The following is a 25,528-nucleotide window of genomic DNA, read 5'->3' as shown; positions in this document are numbered from 1 at the left end:
TAAAACCTTCGGTTGGGCACCAGACTTTGGCCTTTTTCCGTCCTGCTCTTGGATCCTTTTTAAAAGGTTATATCCATAAATCGATAGAAAATTAAGTTTTAGGAAGCTTAAAAAGTCGTTCGCTTTAATAGACATATGTTAAATTCACGTCCAATGTCGAAAAAGTCTGGCCAGACCCGGGTGCCCAACGGAGGAATAACCTAGCGACCGATATTTTCTTTTAATATTGAGTTGCTTGCTGGGTTTGTTTCATAGACTTTTGAGATACCCACACAGATAAAAGGCCATTGAGGTAAGATCGGGCTACTTGGGTGGCTTGGATATATCATACCGAAACGGGAAATCAGTTTGTTAGGGAAGAAATCACGCAGTATCGCCGTGATCTCGCTGGCCATGGGTGGCGTGCCACCATCTTGCTGAAATCTTGCTTGTGTAGTGAAGGAAGGATGCTCTCTCATTGTTAGCAGAAAATAATCGTTCAAAATGCGCCGATAAGAGACTCCATCCACATAAATCACTTGCGCTCGACGATCTTCAAAAAAATATGGCCCAATTCCACTGCTTGACAATACAAACCAAACCGTCTAAACCGTCGATTAGGATTCTGAAGTGGCTGTTGATGTTTTAATAGTGGCTTCTGTCCTTTAGGTGGCCAATAACCATAACCTACGCAGCCATGAACGTATCAAACGTTAAAAAAAGCTTTAAATTAAAATCTTATTCTTCCACCGCACACCCTGTACTAGGCATTGAATTCACTTCATGGTACACAAATATTGCATTAACAGTTTTTAAGTAGCTGACATGTCAAATTTTGGCAAGCGTAGTAGCATTAGACATCTTCGGCTTTTGTATTTTCCGGCAAAAAAAAGAGGGGTTACCACAACCCCATAAATAACTGCATTTTCACCACCTTCGTGTACACACTTTTAAGTATTTGCTTGTATGTACTCGTAAGTGAGACATATTTCTTTCCGCCTTGCTTTTCCACATAGCCTGCCTAATATTTTAATACTAAAAACTTGCTGCCCTGCACGCTTACTTCTGCTATAAATTTTCGTTGTTGTGTGTTTGCTCCTTCTTTGCTGCCTTGTCACGTTTGTCTTTGTTGCTGTTGCTGATGACATTATGCCATGGCGGAAAGTTGTAGTCATGAAAGAGTCATCGACACGTTTCACGTATCGGCGATCATTCGGTTTGCCTTTCATGCGACCAACCTTTCATGATTTGTTTGTGGTGTTGCTCCTTTTTTGTGTTTTAAGAAATCTCTTCTTAGCGTTGAAGACTCAGAGACCATACCAGCGTTGTATTAGCTTTTTATTACTTTTATTTTAGTAGGACTTCACTTTCTTGTTGTATCTTTTCTGTCGTGAGTTTATTTTGATTTGTATTTCTTTCTGCTTACCACGTTTGGTATCACTCTGATGTCGTTGCCTCTATCCGCTGAGTGAGTATGTACAGACAAACACGTAAGAAGGTGAAATAAACTTCAAGTTGGAGTTGCCGGTGGCAAGCGACGATGATGTTTGCTAGTCTGTCAATCGAAGGCCCAACAAATACACTGATCAATGAGTTTCAATCAATGTTATTGTTGTTATTGTAGTCATCGTCGCCGTTGCTTTCATTTCGTTTAGAGAAACAGTCAACAGCAAAGGTAATACTCACTAGCTTTCCTGAACTACAAGCCAATCCTATACTACTTGCCCAAGATCATTTGCAACACAGGCGCAAAATTTTTGTATTTCAAAGCCGAAAGTCTTCAAAGCTGGCCGCATATCATAGTTTCAAGCACAAAACTTAAAATGTGGGAGCGAGGAAGTCATTAACATTGTTTCCGATAGTCTATCTGCGATCAAGGCTCTGACGATGCCATCGACGCAGATCCAAACTGGTCAACTCCTGCAAGCAGGAAATCAAATCTCTTGGGGGTGCAGGTAACATTTCTCCGATTTCTGTTCCAGGACATAGGAACATAGAGGAAAGTGAAATTGCTGATGAGCTTGCCAAACAGGGGTCGATCGAATTGGTCTCAGAGATCTCCCACCTGGTCATCGGCATCCCCTGTTGTTAAAGTAGAATTGCACAACTTATTTCTGAGGAAAGCGCAGAATCGAGGGAGCTCCATTTCTTCCTCTGCTATTTCGAAAACCCTTGGGCTCAAGTATAATAGACGCAAGACGCATAAAGTTCTGGAGACTCAACGCCATAGCTGAACTTTTTTTATTTTTATTGAGACAGACTAGCAAGAATGTTGTCGTTTAGTTTTAATTTTCTTTAAATCTACCCTACCTCCGAAGAAATCTGAGTAGATCTTGTGATGCCAAGAAGCCGAGGTGGTCGCTTCTTATCACATCAGTGCTAAAGACCTCAAGCCTGATTTGAGCAAAAACCGGGCAGATGCACAGAAAGTGGTTCGCCGTCTCATCCTCCTCTCCACTGTCTGAGATGCCTACCTTTTCCATGTGTTTCGCCCATAGAAAGTGGCCCGTCATCAGTCCAACCAGCTGCTTAAAGCTGAGCTTGCCGGTCATTGGACGATCGGCGCAGACAGAGAAAAGCTGGGTTTACCACTTAATACACATTGCATCACCTTTCACAGAAGGAGACTATTGAGCACTTTCGCTTTAAATGTCAGGGTTTGGCAACTAAACGATTAAGTTCAGTGGGTGATCCTTTCTTCGACAGCCTGTGGCAGTGCTCCAACCTACATCCCATCAACCTTCTCTGTTACATCGACAGCTCTCGTGGGCTATAGATATCTACCCATTGGAGGTCTCATTATGGTATCAAAACGGCGCTTTAGCGCTACTAGGGGAGTCCTAGACTGGTATTTCAACCATTTCATCTACCTACGATTATCCACATTTGCATGAAATTCAAACCTTAAATCATCTGATCGTAAGTGCTCGTATCAAGCGCGAACTGTCATCCCACAAGGAACTGGTCCCACCCTAGCCTGGATGTAGTGGCATTTGCTATATGGTTAATGCCACAGTGCTTATGGTGTTATTCTCTTCTAGTTTCTTTAGTGCTTTTCTTCTTTTTATTGCATTTTATTTGTGTTTTGTTTTGACTACTCATTGATACAATGTTCGCAATGGGTAAAGTCCAATTGCACTCGTAGGTAGCTGACAACTTTTAAACTGAAATTTATACTACACTTGTGCGCATAATTTATTTATACTTTATGGAAATTCAGTGATGAATTGCTTAGGAAATGGTAAATGTGATTGGAATTGTTTGCTATATAAAAGGCTACATACAGACGACATAAAGCAGAAAAATTAATTTGAACCTAAGATTTCTTATGCTTTTACAAAAAAAAACTACAACTTTTACTTATCCTATTTTCTTTACTCATTTTCCAGGCACTCCAATCGCTTATGCGGCGACCCAACCCGATGCCGACCAGAAAGGACCCGTTTTCCTCAACGAACCGACCAACCGCATTGACTTCTCCAACTCGACAGGCGCCGAAATTGAATGCAAAGCCAGCGGAAACCCCATGCCCGAAATCATTTGGATTCGTAGTGATGGTACTGCTGTTGGTGATGTACCTGGACTGCGTCAAATTTCATCCGATGGCAAATTGGTATTCCCACCCTTCCGCGCTGAAGATTATCGACAAGAAGTGCACGCTCAAGTTTATGCCTGTTTGGCGCGCAATCAATTTGGCACCATTATTTCACGCGATGTTCACGTGCGAGCGGGTAAGTTGCAGAGGCTCCAGAGAGGAGAGAGTGAAAAATGAGCGCAGAAGGCGTTGATTTTAAAAGTTGAAAGTTGGAGGACTTATTATAATTAAAACAAAGGTCGGCAAACTAATACGCATTTACAGCCGATTTATGCTCACCTATTTTTCGAGCAGTAATTTATTTCGTGAAACAATATCAAGACACACATCGCAAATAGAAGGAGTAGTTCTGTCAGACACTAAATAAAAGGGTGTAAGCGCCAATTATATATGTTTAGTCTTGTCATAAATTCTGTGACAAATTTTACAATGCATACGGCGAGAACAAATTAGCAGAAAAAGTTCCACAAAAAGTTGCCGTCTGGAAGACCAGTTCTGAGTCCATAATATACAACTACAGTTTGTGGTCAGATTTGGAGAACATGGCCTGTCGAAGGCTACACAGAATTTGGAGAGTCTCAAATAATCTTTGGTTCGAGAAGCGACGTCAGTATCCATGGAAACCGTGCGTGCTGCAAAAGCCAAATGACCCAATCGTTTGAAGGCTTGTGTAAAAGCAAATGCTGATCGTTTCGAATGAAAATAGAAAATTGTATTCTTTATTATTTACATGATTAAATGAAACTAACTTCTTAAAAAAAAGTATAGGTTCACATCTATAACGGACTCAACTTGTAACAGAACTTATGGCAGAACTAAGAAGCTTGGCGAGCTAAAAAGTTCTGACGAGTAAATTAAATGCTCGAAATATTCGATAAATAGTCTTGGACGTTATTGAGCCATTTTTTAAATAAACTTTCAACCATTTATGGTCCCCACAATTAGAAAATAATTAGCCCCTATGGCGCATACGGAATTAAGATAATTTAAAAAAAATTCTACAGTAAAAAATCGAAGTCTTCTTTGTTTTATTGCGTTAAGAGTCCTCCAACTATCGCTTTCATATATCCCCAAAGAAAATTTACAGGTTCTAATTCAACAAACCAGTCGCATCGTTGGCGTTATGCGCAACGTGGGTTTTGATTATTTTTCCTGGCCGTTTGTTTCGCTTGTTCAGCTGTTTCTTTTCGTTAATCGAGTCATTTGGAAATCGATTACTCGATTGTTTTCACAACTTAGTCTATTGAACTCAACGGTTTGCTTCATGCAGTTGTCTTCTGTGGTTTTGTTTTTTGCAATTTTCTACTAATTTAATTAGTGTTGTAAAGACCTTTCACATTTTCTCATCTGAGTTGACATTTCGTTTGTGGTTCAACATGCCAACAATTGCTTTAATTGTTTTTAAATTGCATTTCCGGTTATCAAAATTACGAACCATTCACACACGCATCATTTACTCACGCATACAAATGCACTTTATGATGATGCGTTCACTCATGCGCCAACATTAGTCTACTTCCACTTACTCATTGCTTGCGCCATTATTGAAACTGTATTTAATTGGCAACGCCTTATTAATGGCTTGACACTTTATTGTGTGATGAGCAGCAGCGTTGCATTTGCGTAAAACCATCAAAGTCATTGGAAAAGCGAATGTAACGCTAACGACTCTTCCCCATATTCCGCATTGCTGCAGCCTTTTACAGTTAACAATGGGGACTTCCTCTTTTGTGTCGAAATCAGCATTGATATGAGTTTGTATGCACTATGAGTGTCTGCGCCTAGCACAAAGAGAAGTATTCAAAATTATGAAGCAAATACTTTTGTTGCAAATTTGGTAGCGTTTGCCACTTTGCATAACAATTGAAAGTTGCTCGTGATGCAGTGATGCAATTGTAAAGCAAATTAATTGGCATTTTAAAGGAAAATGTTTTTGAAATAGTTGACAAACAAAAATTATATGTACTTTGACTGCCTTGTGCAAGCTTTAGCCATACTAGCAAAACAGCACGGCTACATTTTTTTATTTTTCTGACAGATTAGACTCTTCAGCTGCTTTCAAAAGTCTACCCTTTTAACGTTAAAGAATCATCTTCCACGAACACACATTCAAATTACTTACTTATTTAATTAGCCGTAGCAACCCATTACCGAGTTACAGCCGTTTTTTAGAAGGAGGAAAACATCGCCAATGGCATCTATAGCCATTGTGACCGTCAATGTGGCATATTAACTCGAACTGACACCTTCGGTTTTCAAAATTACAAACCGAGTTACAGCCTGTCGAATAATGACTCTATTTTCACATCTCTTCCAGTTTCTTAAGCCAAGAGAAGCGGGCTCATCTTCTATTAGGTGCTTCCACCAGACACGAGGACGTTCTCTTCGCCTTCGACCGCCAACACCTTTTTCGCCGGAGCAGTTCCTTACATGACCCAGTCACCTTAGTCGCTACAGAGAGACGCGTTTGACTATGCCAATATCTCCATAAAGCTCATGCACCTCGTGCTTCATTCAAATGCGGTATCCGTCATCTATGCGAGCAGGGCCAAATATCTTGTGAAGTATTGTGAAGTACTTTCCTCTCAAAAACTCCAAGAGCGGCTGTTCAGGCTTCAGCGCCATAGAGAAGCACCAGGTTAGGTTAGGTTAAATTGGTTGCCCAAGGAGTGGGTGCACTTGGACGAAGAAAACGAATTTGTCCTTTGTGACACCATTGTGAAGGAAGTTAGGTGGAGCAAGACCGATGGGACAAAAGGAGAAGGCGGAGAGAGGTGGAAGTGGAATAGTTAGGAGGATGGGTTTAGTATGAACGATGACTGTGCTGGGGTTGCGTCAACCACTTTATGCTGCTGATGGAGTTCATCAGATTTTTAATGGCAAGGGCTACTATATCAGCAGCCGTAGCAAAGAAGTAAGAGCGAAGATGAGCAATGCAGCTAAGGAGAAGGTGCTGAGATGGTTCCACCTGATTCTCGATACATCCGACGTAAAAAGAACTCGAGGTACTTAAAAGTCTTACGACGTAGAGACCTTGCGCATAGCGTCCTTTGAGAACACCCACGAAGTTTGAGAGCTGAAATTTTGTCAACATCAGAAGCTCGCTCGAGCGCCACCGATCCACATGTGCCTAGAAGGATTTCGCCACCTTACAAGTTTGTGTACTTGCCCAACGCTCGCTGAGTTGGCGCGAAGCCCATCTTTCCAGGAGCAGACCGCAGGTGGTTAAGGGGATTCCAATCCTCTCGCTTCGTGGGAAAATCACCTCACATGTCCTTTGTTTGGTCAGCTTATTCGCTTCACAGTTTCCTGCAATGACGCTGTGACCAAGAACCTGGATGGGCATTATGTCAAAGAATTCGGATGCAATCGAAAGTAAAGCCAAGCACTTCCTTACCAGTCTGAATGCACTATCATCGACCCCTCATTGCCGCTTGGCTGTCGGAATAAATATTTTTTGACTGTTAGTACGCATTTGAGTAGCCAATCAGCCGCTTCCTTGGTTGCAGCTACCTCTGCTTAGAACACACTGCAGTGGTCCGGTAACCTGAATTTGAGTCTGATGGGGAACTCCTTGCGAGAAACTTCTTCACCAACCTTCCAACTTCGATCCATCCGTGAACAATAAACCGGGCCTTGTCTCCAAGTGTAGCCCCCTGTCCATGTTACGCTTGGACTAAGCGAAGGTGTACATTGGCTGTCGAGAGGGGGATGAACCCAAAGCACCGGGATGATGAGCGTCTTGTAGAGTATTGTTTTCGTTTGTCGAGAGAGGGCTTTACTACTCAATCGCGCTCCTATTCCAAAGTAACACCTGTTGGAAAGTGTTATCCTTCGCTTGATTTCAAGGCTGACATCATTTTTGCTGGTAATAGCGGGACCAAAATAAATGAAGTCGTTGACCACATCGAATTTATAGTAGTTAACTTCGATCTGTATTTCAAGATGCCGCGATTTCCTGGAGAACGACAGCGTATACTTGGTTTTGCCCTCGTTTACCGTCAGACCCAATCGTGCGGACTGATTTTCAATAGACGTAAAATCGGCGGCGACATCCTGCTTGGTATGACCGATGATGTCAACATCGTAATGAGCCTCATAAATAAAAGTGCTAACTGTCTAAAACCATTAACAAGCGCGCTGTCTTAATATTTAGATTTTGTATAGTTTTTATGAGATTTTAATTAATTAGAGCTAATTATTTCGCAATAAAGGTTACTCGGCTAATTGTCTAATTTCGACATACACGTCAAAAGAATTTCACGTTTTTCTCCACTCCCAATTTTTTTTTTTGTGCTTCGTGTTTAAACTACAGTTATATTATATATAAATATAATATAATTAAATTTCTTGCTAAAATTAGCATAAGTAGATGGCATAGCATGGAACCATCAAGCAACCATGACGTGGATTCCCATGCAGAGACGCACTTTGCTTCTTGTCATTAAACGGAAAAGTTTAATTCAATTTATCACATTTTTAGGCTCTAAATAGGAGGTAAACACACCTTCATCAAAAAAAAAAAAAAGACGAAAGAAAAACATCACTATGGCGTGCATTGTGGTTTAAGGTGTAGCTCAGCTGGCTGTGTCTAACAATCTGTAACGGGCCACCACTAGCCTTGCCATATTTCTCTGCCGGTGTGCCACTTCCGTTTCGCTTTTCTTTGACCACTTTTCCGACAATTACCTAGATCTGTTTTTGCATGTCATTTCCACGTTTTTTGAGTACCACGCAAAGGTGCGCGGCAAGCTTGAGTATAATTTAAGTGTTGATAAATTTCCTTAGACAAAGTGTCACATAAGCGCGCAGCAGATATATTTATTAAGCCGAATAGCGACGTGAAGTTGTTGTGCTGCAAGAAATGTTTGGCAGCTAAAGTGGCTAATCACCGCATGTCACGTCAACGTGAACTACATGCAGCACATCTCAACATGCCACATAGTAAACGAGACGAGCTTACTTGGCTAACGCTAAGTATGGAAAGTAATTCTTAAATATGCGGAAGAAATCCGAGCGCTAGCTCACATAAGAGGTGTGGTGCAAACTGTTGATGCCGCGCCACCCCACCTGCAATGTTATCTAAATTACGATTTTAATTTAATTACATGAAAGCAGGCAGGCGAAAAGAGAACTGGCAAAAAGAAAGCAAGCTAAGTAGAAATGTGTAGCGAAGTTGTTAATTTTGCCGTAATTGTAATTTAACGCGCATTTTAACCAAGACAACGCATGTTATTTGACGCTGGCTGCATTAGAGGGTAGCTAGAGCTGTGTAAACATGCATTTAAACTGTTGAATTAGTGAGGGTAATTGAACTTTATGCGTTTGGATAATAAAATTAGTGCGTTTTATTATTTCTAAAGGCGTCATTAGGCCAGCGGTCATCAAGAAAGGCGACAAACTTGGCAAGGCAGCAACAAGTCTTGGGTTTTCTAAAAAAATGTATCGCATTTTCTCTTTAGGTCATATCTACTTGGCATTTATTCGTCAATTATATGACCGATTTTCATGTTCAACATTTCATTGGCAAGTGACAGCCCTTCGACGCTTGAGGTAATCGAAGACTTGCTTTTGATTAACGCATCGGGGATATTCCGATGCTTCCACTGCATATAACGACTCGCTCAACTTGGAAGTGTTACAAGATAACTTTTGATATACCTCAGCATAGAACAGGTAGGTGGGTGGTGAAATGGTTGAAGTACCAGATTGGCACTACCCAAGTAACGTCGTTTTGGTAAAATTTTGAGACCTCCAACGGGCAGATATCTACAGCCAACTAGAGCTCTTGATATAAGGAGAAGGTTGATTTGATTTAGATTAAAGCACTGCAAAAGGCTGTCGAAGAAACGAACACCCAGTGACTTTAATCGTTTAGCTGCCCAGCCTGGGCATTTACAGAAAATACTCAATAGTATCCTTCTCCGAAAGGTTCCCACAGCTTTTGCAATGGGGATTAAATGGTAAACCCAGCTTTTCTGCGTGAGTGCCGATCGTCCAAAGACCGGTAAACTACAAGTTTAGAAATTGAATAGCGTGGAGTCCCCAGAAGTATTGTAAATAACAAACGAAGAAACGGAGGACCGTCTGATATGTGCTGGAGCTCCATCTAAGTTGCGCAATTCTCCTTTGAAACAGTCAGGAGAATGCCGATGACCGGCTGGAAGACCTCTGAGTCCAATTCGGTCGACTCCTTCTTGGCAAGCTCATCAGCAAATTCATTTTCCTATCCCCTGAAACTCAGATCAGAGAAATTTTACCTGCACACCCAAGAGATTTGATTTCCTGCTTACAGTAGTTGACCAATTTGGATCTGCACCATTTCATTGTCAGAGCCTTGATCGCAGCTTGACTATAGGTAAAAATGTTGATCTCTCTCTCGCTCCCGCATTCCCTAAGCGTTCTATTCGGCAGTTTTAAGGTAATAAATAAGGTGGTTGATTTAGAGAAACCCCCTGCTTCGACTCTCAGTTCCATCTTAGAGCCGTGAGCCAAGATAGAGGTACGGATTTTCCCCTCCTTCCAATGCTGTGTGCATGGAAAGAGTGCTCTGGCATGACCTTCAAACTCCAGTTTGTGGGGAGAGAGATCTGTACGAAGTTCAAAGAAATACGGTGTTAACTGCCCCAAAATAGTGCCTTGTCCCTTGAGAGATTGTCTCCAGATGCATTCTTTAACCTGATTGCGCTTTGAGCAGCGATGGAAATAACGTGAAAGTCGATGGGAGGCAAGTTCTACAAGCAGTCCTTTGAGTCCAGTTTAGTGATCAAATTAGATTGGATTCTATAAGAGGTTTGCGCTTCGACCTCATGGTCTTTTGTGCCCTCTACTCAACACAGTACCTCATTCAGACCCAGTTCCCTCATTAAACTCAGGATAGGGATGGGTGCGATGGGCGTATGTGCTCCTCCTCTAGCTGCAATTGGCCAAGATGTTTAGTGATTTTATAGCCCTTCCATAGAGCTTTCCATAAAACCAGGCATCCGTACGTTAAAATTGGCTGAACCACTACTTTGCACATCCAGAGAACGAGTCCCCATTTTTTGCCGAACATGGATTTGCAGGAGTCGAAAGCTATGCTGGCCGTCTTTACCCCATTTTCAACATGCAGCTTGCAATGGAGTTTGGAGTCAAGTATCACTGGTAGATACTTAACTTCCGCTAAAAGTGGTAGCACATGAGCCTGGAAACACGCACATCTGAAATTACGTAGTTAGTAGCGCATGCCTCTGCGTGGGAAATATGACTGAAAAAAATGAAGTTTTTTCGAGCTCTTTTAATATCCCAGAAGTTTGACAAAATAAGCGATCCAACTTCAGCGTAACTTAAAACTGGCGGCTTATGAAATCAACTTTTCGGAACAGTTATCGATGGTACTTTTCTACACTCTGTGCCTAAGTTAAACTAGTTTTCCGGTTATACCCGCACTGTTTCCTGTTAAATATCAGTTTCAAAGAGTAGCCACAAACGAAATGTCAAATCACACCACCAACTGCGTACCCGATTAAAAAATAGTAGCGTTTCGCATCTTAAAATTACAACAATAATTCTCCAACACCATATTTTAGTGGTCGCGCAATACTATGAAGCGGATGTCAACAAAGAACACGTGATACGTGGCAACGCGGCGGTTATCAAATGCCTCATACCTTCATTTGTAGCGGATTTCGTGGAGGTCGTTTCCTGGCATACGGATAGCGATGAAAATTACTTTCCCGGAACTGAATATGGTGCGGAAATGCTATAATTGATACTCCAGAAATTTGATAGTTTTACGAAATCTGGTCTAAGCATCCCTACCCCGCCCGGTTTTTATTGTTATCTTAGATTCCACTAATCGCACGCAAGGTAGTAATGTTCTTGAAATGTTTGTTCTTGATTGCGTGCGGCTGTTGATTGCTGCAAAGACCGTGCGTTACAAAATACATTTCCCGTCCTTCGTAATTTGGTTTTTTGTTTTCATTTATTCCTTTTCTTTCATCATAAATCGTCTCATAACATTCTACTGCTTACCTAATTGCCTAAGCATCATTTTTTTTGAATTGTTGCATTATTTATTTCACTTTTCACACTTTCATACTTCTATTTCCCCGACTTTACACTGCATTTATTTCATCGTTTCATTTCCTTTGCCAACACCTTAACATCGTTGCAGTCGTTTCTCAACACTATGAAGAGGATATCCACAAGGCATTTGTCATACGCGGCAATTCGGCCATTTTGAAGTGTGACATACCATCATTTGTGGCCGATTTTGTTAGCGTCATATCCTGGCACACTGATCAAGAAGAGAGTTTCTTTCCGGGCACGGAGTATGGTGTGTTTCCCATTCAAGCCTAGCTACGTATTTAATTGTCTAACGTCCTAATAAATATTGCAATTTAACTTAGAAAACTGTCTATTCTCACAATTATTAATTTTGTAAAAAATAAAAAAAACAACAACCTTATTGTAAAGAGCGTATAAAATTACCCAATAATCCTGTAAAGTACACAAATATGTGCCTATATGAAAATATGGACACACAAAAAACAAAAATAAAAAAAAAAAAACACTTTTACACACACAATTCACAAACGTTCTTAATTGGCCTAACTTCCACTTGAAAGAAATTAATTAACACCAATAACTTTAACAGTTCACAAAACGTTGCTGACGTAAAAGATATATCATTAACACAACTTTACATTTATAAGCGACGTTTTCGAACACTCACTGTAAATTGACAGGCAACACGAAATTTCGCAAACTTCAATTTACTTTTCAAACTACACTCAAGCATCGGCACTACAAATGTGGCGCAACACACCACATCGATATTCACTGCAATCACCAACTTTCTCACCACGTCTACACCACAAATCAGCTGTTGCTACATCACAAGACAGCTGTTTTGTTTCATCCTTAAAACCATATTTAATTTATGTAAAGCATTTTTTGTCTTAAATTTTAACGCGACAACGGGAAGTTCCTTCTTTTACAGATTTATTTAATTTGAAAAAAAAAAATTGGTTTCAAACGCTTTGCTGTATTTTATCTAAATTTATTCCTATTATTTTTCACCAATCTTCAGTTGTTGCCCAATATTACGACACCGATGTAAATAAAGCTTATGTGATTCGTGGCAATGCGGCTGTTTTGAAATGTGAAATACCATCCTTTGTTGCGGATTTTGTCAGTGTTGTGTCGTGGCATACGGATCAAAATGAGGACTTTTTACCAGGCACCGAATATGGTTGGTGCAAAAGTGTTTGGAATCTTAGGTTATGTTTGCCTGCTTAGCGTGAACTGTGCTGTCAAAACTAGTTTAAAAGTATGCGTACTATTTTATGTTTTAGAAAAGATTAAATAAAGTTGGGCACAGTTTTGTTAATGTGAATATAATAAAGCTTGGTAATTTGAATGTAATAATCAAAATAATTGATAATGAAATGCTTTGAATATCTTCATAGAAATTATCCGAAAAATATTAAGCCATATCAAATAACGAAAAAATCATCAAAGCAGGAGCACTCCAACACAATACAGTGAAACCAATTTTCAATGGTCTATCAATTTATAGTAAATATCAGCAGTTTATATTCCGTTGCAGTTTTGCTGCATAGTGCATTCTCTTCAAAATTACATACAGTTTGTCTCATAACTCTTTAAAAATTTATGCCCGGATATGGAAAAGAAAGTGCGAAAAGTGTCCTACACACAAAACAATTTGATAAAATACATCAAAGAGGAATGGGAAAATATTCTCCAGGAATATGACCTAAAAAACAAACTAATTTCATCAATACCCACCCAGGAGGTTACAATCGACAATAGTGCTGCGGGTGGTCAAGAGTGATAGATTACCAGGTTTGGCCTTCAGCTATGGTGAAAAATGAAATCGAGCGAGTAACTTCGACTGCCACGTCATAGGGTATTCGGCATCAGAATTTTGCTCGCTCATTTCACTCGAATTCACACACTCGTCCAATCAGTCGTTATTCAGGCGACAACGAAGTGATATGGGCAAAGGCTGTGTAGATTTGTTTCGAATATCACCAACACAATCTCAACTTTTTTCGTAAACAAAACGCTATCATGCCCCCAGTTACGTCAGCCAACCAGCTGATTCTTTCATATCAAATTTTTTCACCATGGCAGTTAGTCACACCAAATATTAACAAAAAAAATTGTCTTGTATGTACATTTAATCTTTCGTTTAATTGAAAAATAAAAGAATTTCGAAACAGTGCCGAATATAACATCTGTTTTTTAACTACTTTTTTCTAAATCACTTTAAGCAAATAATTTCCTTCTGTTCACAAATGGCGTACAAATTATGGTTTTGACTACTTCAAAGATTTTCATATGAAAAGATTTGTGAGACAAACTGTACTGTACTTCTTCATTTCTAATTTACTTAATTCGATAAATATTGGATATGACTTAGGAGTTGCTTACAAGTTTCAATTATGGTATGTGAATTTTATCAGCTAAGCAGCCACAGAATTAGAATGCGTTAAAGTGTTAAATTAATAACTTTTACACAAATTTATTGCATTAGCAGTCGTAATTAAATATGAAATTTCATATACTTGACTTTGATCGTACAATAATTACCGAAAATATTTTTCTACATATAAGAAAAAAAAAAGAGATGTTATAAATTTTCAAATGTTATAAAATTTCAAGATTTCTCTCCAGCTTTTTTTTCTATATACATATAAATAAAAATGAAATGTTATAAATAATTAATTTTTTTTTTTTGTTTTTTGGAAAATTATATCAAGATTTTTCTAGAGACTATTTTCTAGAGAATATTTTTCTATAATTAAAAAAAAATGATATGATATAAATAAATATTGGGTTTCGGTTCTTTTTTCTCGAAAACTATTTCTAGAGATTATTTTCCAGAAAATATTTTTTTATATAAATAAAAATGAGACAAAAATAATTCATTCATTTTCGGGGTTTTTTCTAGAAAATTATTCGAAGATTTTTCTAAAGATTTTTTTCTAGAGAATATTTTTCTATGAATAAATAAAAATGAAATGTTTTAACTAAATATCGATTTTCAGGTTTTCTTTCGAAAATTATTTAATAATTTTCTAGATATTTTTTCCTTAAATAAATAAAAAGTTAAATACTAAATATAAATAAATATTTATTTTCGGTTTTTTTCTTTTTAAATTATTTGGTGATTTTTCCAGAGATTTCGAATTGAAGTCCCTTCAGTTGCAACTCCACAGGAGTCAAAAATGATAATTCGGTATTCAATGTAAAAAATAATAATAAAAATGTGTATCGCTGCGTACAAAATTAACGAAGCTATGCCCAACTTTAAGATCCCTGCAAAAAATTTCATAATAAAACGTCGGTCCCAATAATTTACGTTTTGTTTTGTAAGTTGCCTACTGTTCCCAATGGAGCTGCTTATTTACAACATATTTCAATTATTTTTCTTGTACTGCGGTTTTATGTTCATTGTTTAATTATGTTTTGCCCTTTAAGGAATCCTTTCATTTTTAATTATTCCCCTACAGGTTACCATTTAAAGCTTCTCTTACGTTTCACTTTTTCCTTACTGGCTCGCTCACTTCTATTTCCGAAATATTCTCCCTACATCTTGTGTTATTCCATTTATGCTATTTTAACCACTTAAATCATTTTTACTTTAAATTTTTTGAATATTGTTTAATAGTTTCCCTACAGCTATTTTTCTGCGGAGTCTTTCATTTCAATTTTCTTCCTACTTATTCCATTTTTTTCATTTCCCCTGTTATTTTTCGAAGCTTTGGTTAAAATGTTTCATTCGACGAAGATTTCTAAACGGGCATTAGAAGTTTTCAGATCAAGTTCTGCAACATTGTAATTCGGTATTCGATAACTCTGTAAATTTTCTATGCCTGAACGCATTTATTTTTCACCCTTTTTCGGTAATGCAATAAATCTGGTTTAGACAAAGATTTAATTACTTTTTACCAAATGTGTACGTTTTTAACGAAATTTTACACTTAATAATTTAAACAACTCAAGGAAAATGAATTTCAAAGGACAAACAAGTAGATAAAATAAATATCAACCCAAAACAATTTACGCGTTACTAAGGCGAATTAATCAAAGGTGGGGGCCCTAGGCCAAGAATCACATTTTGTACATTGGAATGTCACGTCAAAGTAGAAAGCAAAGAAGTGATTTATTTATTTAAAACAAATTGCATACTTTCTCGTTTATTATTATATTTATTTATAAAATATCTGTTGAATTTAAATTGAGTACAAAATTTCAATTTTCAAATTATAAATTTCACAACTTAATTATGTGCTGACATCCGAATGTACGCGGCGAAAAAAACAAACCAGCTGGCCTACTGCAACCACTCCTAGAATAGATTCGCCTTGCGCGTTGCCGGGTTGCTTTGCTGCCTTCTTAGGCTTTTCACGTTGGTAACCCGATATTAGTTGATTTGGCATTTGTTAACTTTTAGAAAATCAAAATAATTGGAAAGTATTACTCACTCGCCCCTGCATTTTTTTATTCGATATTCAGAAAATTTTACAAAAATAAAGTGCTTGGAAAGTATTACCGAATACCGAATTGTAACTTTTCCAAGCTTGATCTGAATACTCCTATTATGCTTAACCTTCCGTTGGACACCTTTTTCAAAACCTGCAGTTGGGCATCTGTTTCTGGCCTTTTTCCTTCTGTTCGATGATCATTTTTGTATAATTATATCCACAAATCGATAGAAAATCAAAGTTTCGGAAACTACCTGGATGCTCTAGTCGTTAGCTATAATAGTAATATGTTAAATTCACATCCAAAGTCGAAAAAGTCAGTTTGGCCAGATTCGAGTGCCCTACGGAGGGTTAATTTCATTAAACCATTGGGCTCTTTTCATTCTCAATTTGTTTTCTCTCTCCACATGTTTCCACACTTACACTTAATTAATTATATTTAATCAGTCATTTACCTTCATCATTTTAAGACTCTTTACTTTGAAATATGCAGTGACTATCTCATTTTACTTCCACATTCTGCCTGAGAAGCTAAAAGGCGTTACATAATTCTTCTCAATTCTGTTCATGTTTATTCTTTTTCTAAACAGGCATTTATAAATATTTAATTCATAATTGAGTTGGGGTAGCCACACGCGAGCATTAGCATTCAGAATTACTGTGGATAGGATAAGACATCGCGCATGAAAGATGTTTAGAATCATTAGAATTCTTTGGGCAAGCGTGCGAATTTCACGGTAAGCGATTACCGTGATTTTCATTTCAATTAAACACGTTACATGTGAAAAGTCAAAAGACTTGGTGGCAGCAGCTTACGCGCCTATCAGACGCTCACACGCCGCGCTGTATTTTCCCACACTCTGCGTGCTTCGTGTCTTTTAGCACTTTAATTCGCTTAAACATGGCGCAAAAGTGGTAACAACATTGGAGTAAATGTTGCGGCATGTTGCTTTATATAATTAAACATTGGCTCCCATTGAGCTGCATTTTCATTCATACAGAATTTAGCCGTTACAGGCTTCTACGAGCCGAGAATTTCCATTCATCGTCGCGCATTTCTTTGCTTCTTCTTCTTCCCCATTTTAATATAGTTGTGCAACAATTCTACGAATCCGAAGTGAATAATGAATATGTAATACGTGGCAATGCTGCGGTGCTTAAGTGTTCCATACCCTCGTTTGTGGCGGATTTCGTGCAGGTTATCTCGTGGCAGGACGAAAGTGGCGAGTTGTATGCAACGTTGGATGAGCAACAGGGCACCGGTAGTGTGAAATTACAAGAAAACCAGAAAATTTCTTTGGAAAATGGAATTAGTGTTTACTTGCATTTTTTTACTTTATTGTGTACATTACTTCCCAATCCACACATGCGTACAATCAATATTTTCATTATTTACACATCCTTTTATAAATTTCTTAACTCTCTATTTTACTTTCCGCATTTAATTTCGCTAATTTTCAGTCGTCAATCAATACTATGAGGCTGAGGTTGTTTCCGAGTATGTCATAAAAGGCAATACAGCGGTTTTGAAATGCACCATTCCCAGCTTTGTTGCTGATTTTGTCAAAGTGGAAGCTTGGCTGTCCAGTGAGGGCGCAGAATTTCTACCCACCGATAGTTTTGGTACAAATTAGCATTAAAAAACAAAATATATGAGTTTAAGCAATGCATACTTGGTTTTTTGGTGGCGCGCATTTAATTCGGTACATTCCGTTTCCCGAACGTTCCTTGCAATACTATTACGTCTCTTAAACTTTTCTTTCTTTGTGCTCTATTTTTGCAAACTTTGAATTAATTTCTCCACATACACAAACTCACTTTTAGTTGTCAATCAATATTATGGCGCCGATATTCTAATGGAATATGTGATTAAGGGTAATTCGGCGGTACTGAAGTGTTCCATTCCATCGTTTGTGGCGGATTTCGTGCGCGTTGAATCGTGGATCGATGAGGAGGGCAATGTTTTGCGGCACAGCGACAATTATGGTTGGCATAAGCGCTTTTACAACAATTACTAGCGGCACAAAATTACTTATTGACTTAAGTAGCTTCCTTGTGATCCCCGATTTTATTATAAATACTTTTTGAATTTAAAAATCATCCCTGTTTTATTATTCTATTTTATGTTCTACGCACTTACGCTTCTTTTGCTAATCTCTTGTAGTTGTTAATCAATTCTATGAGGCGGAAATTATGACTGAGTATGTAATTAAAGGCAATGCCGCTGTGCTTAAGTGTTCCATTCCATCGTTTGTCGCCGATTTTGTGCGCGTTGAAGCGTGGATAGATGAGGATGGCAATGTGTTGAAGTTCTCTGACAATTACGGTTCGAATCATTTAGTCATTTAGCGATTTTCGCAAGTGGTTTTATAGTCGAAATTTCAGCAATTGTCCACTTCCCACAAATTCCCCTCCTACTTAGCAAATGTCTCTTATTTCCATTTAATATTATTTTGCATAGTTTTTGTTTCAAAATCTCTTACCTTTGTTTTGACAGTTGTCTCCCAGTTTTATATAACCGAAGCGGAGAATGAGTATGTGATCAAAGGCAATGCAGCGGTGGTGAAATGCAAAATACCCTCGTTCGTAGCTGATTTTGTGCAGGTCGAAGCTTGGGTCGATGAGGAGGGTGTCGAATTGTGGCGCAGCAACTCTTCGCAAGCTTATGGTATTTGCGTGAATGTCAAAATTTTCCGCTTAGTTGCGCGTGTAATGTGCGCAAGTTCTTTAGCTCCCCATTTCCCAAGCAACACCACCTTTCCCTTCATTCCCATTTTTTAAGACATTTTTATTTTACTTTTCCATATGTTATTCATTTTATGTCCTCTTTCTATTTTCTCACTCATTCACTTCTCACGCAGTTGTCATACAGAGTTATGAGTCCGAAGCCGATAATGAATATGTCATACGTGGCAATTCGGTGGTAATGAAGTGTGAAATTCCTTCTTATGTGGCAGACTTTGTTTTTGTCGATCTGTGGCTAGACTCGGAAGGCAGAAATTACTATCCAGACGCTGATAAAGAGATTGGTATAGCTGATAGTTAAAAAAAAAATTTTTTTTTTCATGAACTCTACGCATGCGCTGATGTGTTTCTTAAAACATCCTATTTCACTTCCATTAGCATTAATTTACTTTGAAATTTCCATTACACCCTATTGTGTTTCGTTTTCATTTAGTGGTACATCAATTTTATCAAACTCGCGTGATTGATGAATTTGTTTTGCGTGGCAACTCCGCAACACTCAAGTGTCTGGTGCCCTCTTTCGTGGCGGATTTCATAAATGTAGAATCGTGGGTGGATGATGAGGGCGTAGAATTTATGCGCGCAAAAAGGGATGAAGTGATGGGTAAAATTTCGTATATTTTAAATTAAAAAAAAATTAAGCTACAATATTTTTTAAGTGTTAAAAAGCCCATTGAGCTCGTTTCATGAAAATATTTTCTAGAATTAATAACTCTAGGGTTCTGTGTTCCTTGGACCTAAAATTTCCCGCCATTGGTGCAACTTTGCATTTTATTTTACATATATTTTTCATGCCTACTTCGCTCACTCCTAACTCGCTTTCCGTTCCATTTCCTTTACAGTTGTCAAACAATTCTTTGAATCGCAAGTTTACGACGAATACGTTATTAAAGGCAATGCCGCTATTTTCAAATGTCAAACGCCATCTTTTGTTGCCGATCACATAGATATTGTCGATTGGGTCGATACTGAGGGTGGCATTTATACAAAAAACAGTGCCGGTAGTACAGATAAGCAGACTTTCGAAATAATTTTTTTTAGTACTTTTTTCATATTTTTAAATGTAGTTCTAGGGGGATTTTCCAGCTGCCATCAAAAATGTCCCAAAATTAACATGCAACATAAATTTTTCGTTTGTTTTTAATTTAATACTTTTAATGATTTCGATTCTAACGCCATTTGTGCTAATGCTCCTCATTGCTTCTTTCACTCTTCTCCTCTATTTCTTTTCCGCTTCACATGCTCGCCCATTCATAGTCGTTCCACAATCCTATACGGTAAATGTTATGGACGAGGCCGTTCTGCGCGGTAACAGCGCCATACTCAAATGTCACATACCCAGTTTTGTGGCGGATTTCATATCGGTCGCGTCATGGGTGGAAGATGAGGAACGCGAAATATTCACCAATAACGATGGCGTCGGACACTTTGATAGCGGTAAATTACCCTGTACCTTTTAGCAAAATAAATAGTTGATAAACATGCGTAATTTGTTTTTGTTTAAATTATTAAAATGTGCTGTATATTATCCCGTTTCCATAAAAACATACTTTCTGTCCCGCACACTATTAGCCTGGCGCTGCTTTAACTTTTCGCAAGAGGTCGTGTAGGGTTATTAGGTACTTCGCGCTTTCCATCTGCTTTTTTTCTTACTTTATCTGCTTATTCTTATTTCATTTTTCAAATTTCAAATTATCATGAAACCTCTTTGTCTGATTTTCCGTTTCACTGTTTCACTTTTCTTTTATTTTTTGTTATATCTTATTTGTTTCATTCCTATCCATTTCCTCAAACCTCCCCTTGTCATCCACACACTCCATGGGCCCATCCAGCCTGCCGTACCCATGAAAATCCCCCTTCATGTAGTACAGTTTTGTAGATTGTGTAATTATGATGTAAATATTTGTAACAAAAATGCTAATAACAATAAATCAAAATAATCACTAAAATATAGTTTTTAACAAAAATTATGTAAGGAACTGTAAAAAGAAAATGTATATATACTTTTGGCATATAAAATATCAAATATACAGGTGAATGAATGTACATTATTGGCATTTTTGTTGACCGCTTCATTGCATGTTGAGGTTTTTTTGTATTAACAGTACGTATGCTTTAGCTCCTTACTTTGAACAATTCTATTTCAACACAAAATGGAAGAAAGTAAAAAAATTTGAATTAAAATGTTAAAATTAACCTTAAAGCGTGAAAGCACCTCAGTGTGTGGACTACTTTATGCATTGTGTTTTCCTTGGCTGCGCATCCTTAGTTCGATGGCGCTTATATTCTAATCGAATTAATCGATTTTGTGTCATATCTGACCGTTATTGACGGGTAGTGAAAAAATAGAGTTCAATTCTTAATGCCATAGTTTAGGTTAGGTTAGCTGCTAAATGGATTTTGCGCAAGGCAAGCGCAAAGCATCGCGTGAAGGGACATTGGCTGAAGCCAAAAGAACAAAGGTGTCCACCACTCAGGCGACTAACATCACGATAAAGAACTCGTTTGCGGAAAAAAGCTGCATAAGAGCGGTGATTGATCGCAGTTCCCATGACAGTACGACACTGCACGCAAACTGGAACCTGATAAACAAAGTATGCAGAGATATACGAAAGAAAATTCAGGACCTCCACCCAGTTGCTCGAATGCGGGTTGGTTCGAAGCACGCGTAAAATTAATAACGTGCGCTGAGCAACGATCGGTGGACGTAAACACCTTGACAATAAGTCGTTTAGGGTAGCCTTGGCCGGGTGCCCACCTCTATGTGATTCTCCGAGAAAATATCCCCAACCGGCCAAGATCCAGAACCTGGATACCAGACTTCCACAGCGATCCAGAGGAAGTACTGAAACTAATTAAGCGGGTATTCTGGTCTAGACGGCTTAATTTTAGGTATTTTTAAAACTAAGATAAAAAAAAACGAAAAACATTTCCATTTTTTATGGCTTTCATTAATATTGGAAAAGTATAAAAAAAATATAAAAATAAAAAAATCGAGGAATTACTGGCCGGCGGAGTGGGGGCTACATAAAAAACGTTGCTCCATGGTTGACATGATTCCAACCCTTGTAGTGATCTAAAACAAACTAATTAAAAAAATTCTTCATTAGTTAGGACGTCGCTATCGGATTACGTCAAATCAAAGAAAAAAATCACAAAATGGCGTCAACTTAATTAAAAAAAAAAAAGTTTTTTTTACCCTCTTTTTATTTCCTTTTCAAGTTTTTTTAAAATACTTCAAACTTCAAACAAAATTTTTTTCAAAATCCGAGGCAGACGCGATAGATAGATGTAAAATAAAAAATTCTTATCAAACTTCAAAGCGATCGGTCAAGTAGAACTTGAGATATCATGACGACCATCTCAAAAAAAGTAGTTTTGAGAAAATCGCGTTTGAAGTTTGAGCAACAATTCCAATAGAATTACTTAGATCATAATATTTACTACTCACTCTGGACTAATCGGCAATATTTTTCCAGGTATATAGTATAGAAGTATAAAGTATATATATATCTCCGAAAATAATTCGAATTTTGAAAAATCCGTTGAAGGGCATATTTTTGAAGGTCTTTGAAAATATGTAAAAAAGAATCAATTTTTTTCAAATTTCTAGACCAGAATACTCCCTTAACTGGGCAACCCTGAGCTAGCTAAATAGCCGTTAAGTGAATGTGAAATACATAAATTTTTATATGTTCATTATAATCAAAGGCTCATTACGTGGTTATGTGAGAATGTAATTAAAAGTTGACAGTCACCGGCGAAGGGATCGTTAACTCTGTTTCCGGCCATCGTCAAAGTTGAATCACCCGTAGTTATAAAGCAGCTAAAATTAGATTTTAATAATTAAAACAGAGTTTGGAGATTTTGTGAAATTTAATTTTTAAAGATGTACTTGTGGAAAAAATGTATAGAAATTGTAGAAAAATTACTGACTAAACATTTCTCATAAATGTAATTTCTTAATATGTTGCTTTCATTTCATTGTGTACGTATAATTTTTCAAGCATGTGTATATGCAAATAGAATCAGCTGGGACTGGGTAAAATTACTAGGCCCTTCGTACACGGCTCGTATCGTCAGCGTTGCATATGCGACAAAATGTATGCGAGGGTGCGCTCCGCTGTCGCACTCTTGTGTTCAAATGGCGAACCGCATAAGAGTCGTCACCTATTCGTACTCGTCGCAGCAAGCACGCAGCATGAGGACTATCATATAGCAGGGATTTTCATGTATTTGGCATTCAAAAGGATTTTTGTTTTTGGAATGAAAAAATAATCTTTTTTACAAGGTCTTTAAGGTTTTTTGTCTGCAATCAAAAATTGATTCTATGAACTTTCATCAAAAATTTTATAATCTACAAAAATTTGATTTTCATGCTAATAACCCTAATCCCATGCCGATGGGTCGTTCGTGTCGAGAAATCATGATTTTTTTATGAAACTACTGCGCGGTGCATGTTTCATACCATTTGTTTGTGATAAAATATTATTAAAATGAAAAAATTTGGAAAAGTTTCCTTGGATGCGTTTAGTTAAAGCTTAGAAGATACCTTATGCATTTTTTCTAATTTTCTGTTGGCATTATATGGCAGTAATAAGCGTCGCGAACGACCCATCGGCATGCGATAAAGTGCTAAATGACATGGGATTAAGGAAAATTGTCTATAGATAGTAATGTTAAAAACAAAAAGTTTCCCCAGTATTCTATAGAGGAGTTAAAGGGATGAGGGACAACTTTTGTTAAAGTTTCGACACTGCGTTTTCTACGGAGAAAGAAGGATTAGAAATCCTCACCGTCTTTTACTCCGTCTATCATATTAAAATTTCAAAAAGAATGCTACTTGCCTCAACGTAATCAAATCCTTTCATACGCACTAATGCATTCGGGTATGTTCGTATTTTTTTTGAATAGCCGGCTTCACAGTTTCCACAAGCTCCTTATAAGCATTTTTAGACATCCTGTAAAATGTCTGAAATTTTTAATCATTCTCTTGTAACTCCCTCGTGGCAATAAATGAAATGCTGTTTCAAATATTCCTAATATACGGATGCACCCAGTGCTTCTTTTTTCTTTTACCGTCTTCTCCGATGGAGAAAATAATATACTTAAATAAATTCCTCTTCATCGCTCGACATATTGATGACAACTCTTACTTTGACGAAAGATAGTCGCGGCGTATACGGATATGTAAGCATATCTTCATCGTCGCTGCATTAAAAAAATATGTCGCGCCGATGATGATCGAGCCGTGTGTCGGGGGTCTTAAAATGCTGATATTTGTTTATAGTGCTTAGTTAATTTTTTCAACTTAAATGGATAGAAGTACGTTCATATATGCAGTGTTTAGCAATAAATCCACAAAAATTTATCTACCCGTTCACATATAGCAGATTAGCTGCAAAATTGACAATCAGCTGCCAAGACTGCTTTGAAAGGTTTCTCTTCATAGAAATTAGTTTGCTGGAATATGTTAGTGTTTTTGGTTTATTTAATTAGGAGGAATGAGAATAATAATAGCTAAAGCAGAAGGAATATCTAATTTAATTGCGCGATTTGATGCTAGTAATAGACAGTTGGCGGAAATCCGTAAACGGCGTTTACTGAGGTTTGCAAAAAATTGTGGCAGCAAAACGCATGCGAAATTTCATAATACATTTTATAATAAGCAATAAAAGGCAGACAATGGCAAACCTCCGAGTGTATTTCTGCCATAAAAAGCTCCTCATAAAAATATCTGCCGTTCGGAGTCGGCTGGAAACTGTAGGTCCTTGCATTTGTGGAACAACATCAAGACGTACACCACAAATAGGAGGAGGAGCTCGGCCAAACTCCCAAAAAGGGTGTACGCGCCAATTATATATATATAAAGAAGGCCAGAGCGTCTATGGACACACGCTTTTTTTTGTAATATGAATGCATAATATCTAATAAAAATTTTATTCGAATTATGTCTACAAACCTATTTTCTTTGCCGGTTTTTATTTAGTTTTTACTTTAACATTTCTCCTTACATTCGTAACAATAATTACCGATAACATAAAAAACACAGAGTTGTACGGAAAAAGTATCTTTATAGAAAAAAAAGTAACTTTTTAAACCTAAAATGCTTTATAATCTCGGATCTCGGGAAAGAAATTTTGTATAGGTAATCCCGCGTTTTAATTACGGATTATGAGTTAAGCTGGCAAAAGTAGATAATCTAGTTATATGTGAACCGAATATATGAGGTGTGCTCAAAAAATATCGCTCAAAAAATTTCTTCAAAGTAATCCCCATGAGATATTATGCACTTGTGCTAACGTGTTTTCCAAGCTTCGAAACACTTCAAAAAATCATTTTTTTTATCTTGTTCAGCTCCTCCTTCGATGCCATCTTAATCTCGTCAACCGTAGCGTCGTCCTTTCATGGGCCTCTTCAGTTACGGGAACAAGAAAAAGTCTACGGTGGCTGTGGCATCATAAGTGTGTTGTTTTTGGCCACAAAGTCGCGAACAAGCAACGATGTGTGAGCAGGGGCGTTATCGTGATGCAAGAGCCAATTTTAGTTCTTCCACAAATCCGGGCGTTTCTGGCGGATTGCTTCGCGCAAATTACGCATAACTTGCAGGTAATATTCCTTATTGACCGTTTTACCCTGTGGCAAGAACTCATAATGCACAACGCCCCTGCAATTGAAGAAAACGGTAAGGCAAACCTTTTACATTCGACCG

At 37.8% G+C, this 25,528-nt stretch overlaps 1 protein-coding gene across 12 annotated transcripts in view; it reads left to right on the top strand.

Annotated features, from left to right (window-relative positions):
• LOC129246049 (cell adhesion molecule Dscam2) overlaps positions 1-25,528 on the top strand; it is a 244,335-nt gene that overhangs the window by 88,398 nt on the left and 130,409 nt on the right. For 10 of the 12 annotated variants that reach the window (XM_054884562.1, XM_054884564.1, XM_054884569.1 and 7 more), the window contains 2 exons: positions 3,369-3,710; positions 12,648-12,809. In XM_054884562.1, coding sequence (XP_054740537.1) covers positions 3,369-3,710; positions 12,648-12,809 — 504 coding nt within the window. Of the gene's footprint in view, positions 1-3,368; positions 3,711-11,142; positions 11,305-12,647; positions 12,810-19,658; positions 19,818-25,528 lie in introns of all 12 variants that reach the window. The other 2 variants (XM_054884561.1, XM_054884559.1) reach the window with 2 other exon arrangements.

The sequence above is a fragment of the Anastrepha obliqua genome, chromosome 4 (genome assembly GCF_027943255.1).
Source record: "Anastrepha obliqua isolate idAnaObli1 chromosome 4, idAnaObli1_1.0, whole genome shotgun sequence".
Taxonomy (NCBI): domain Eukaryota; kingdom Metazoa; phylum Arthropoda; class Insecta; order Diptera; family Tephritidae; genus Anastrepha; species Anastrepha obliqua.
Note: the sequence above shows the minus strand (reverse complement) of the source record. Positions and strands in the feature narration are given on the sequence as shown.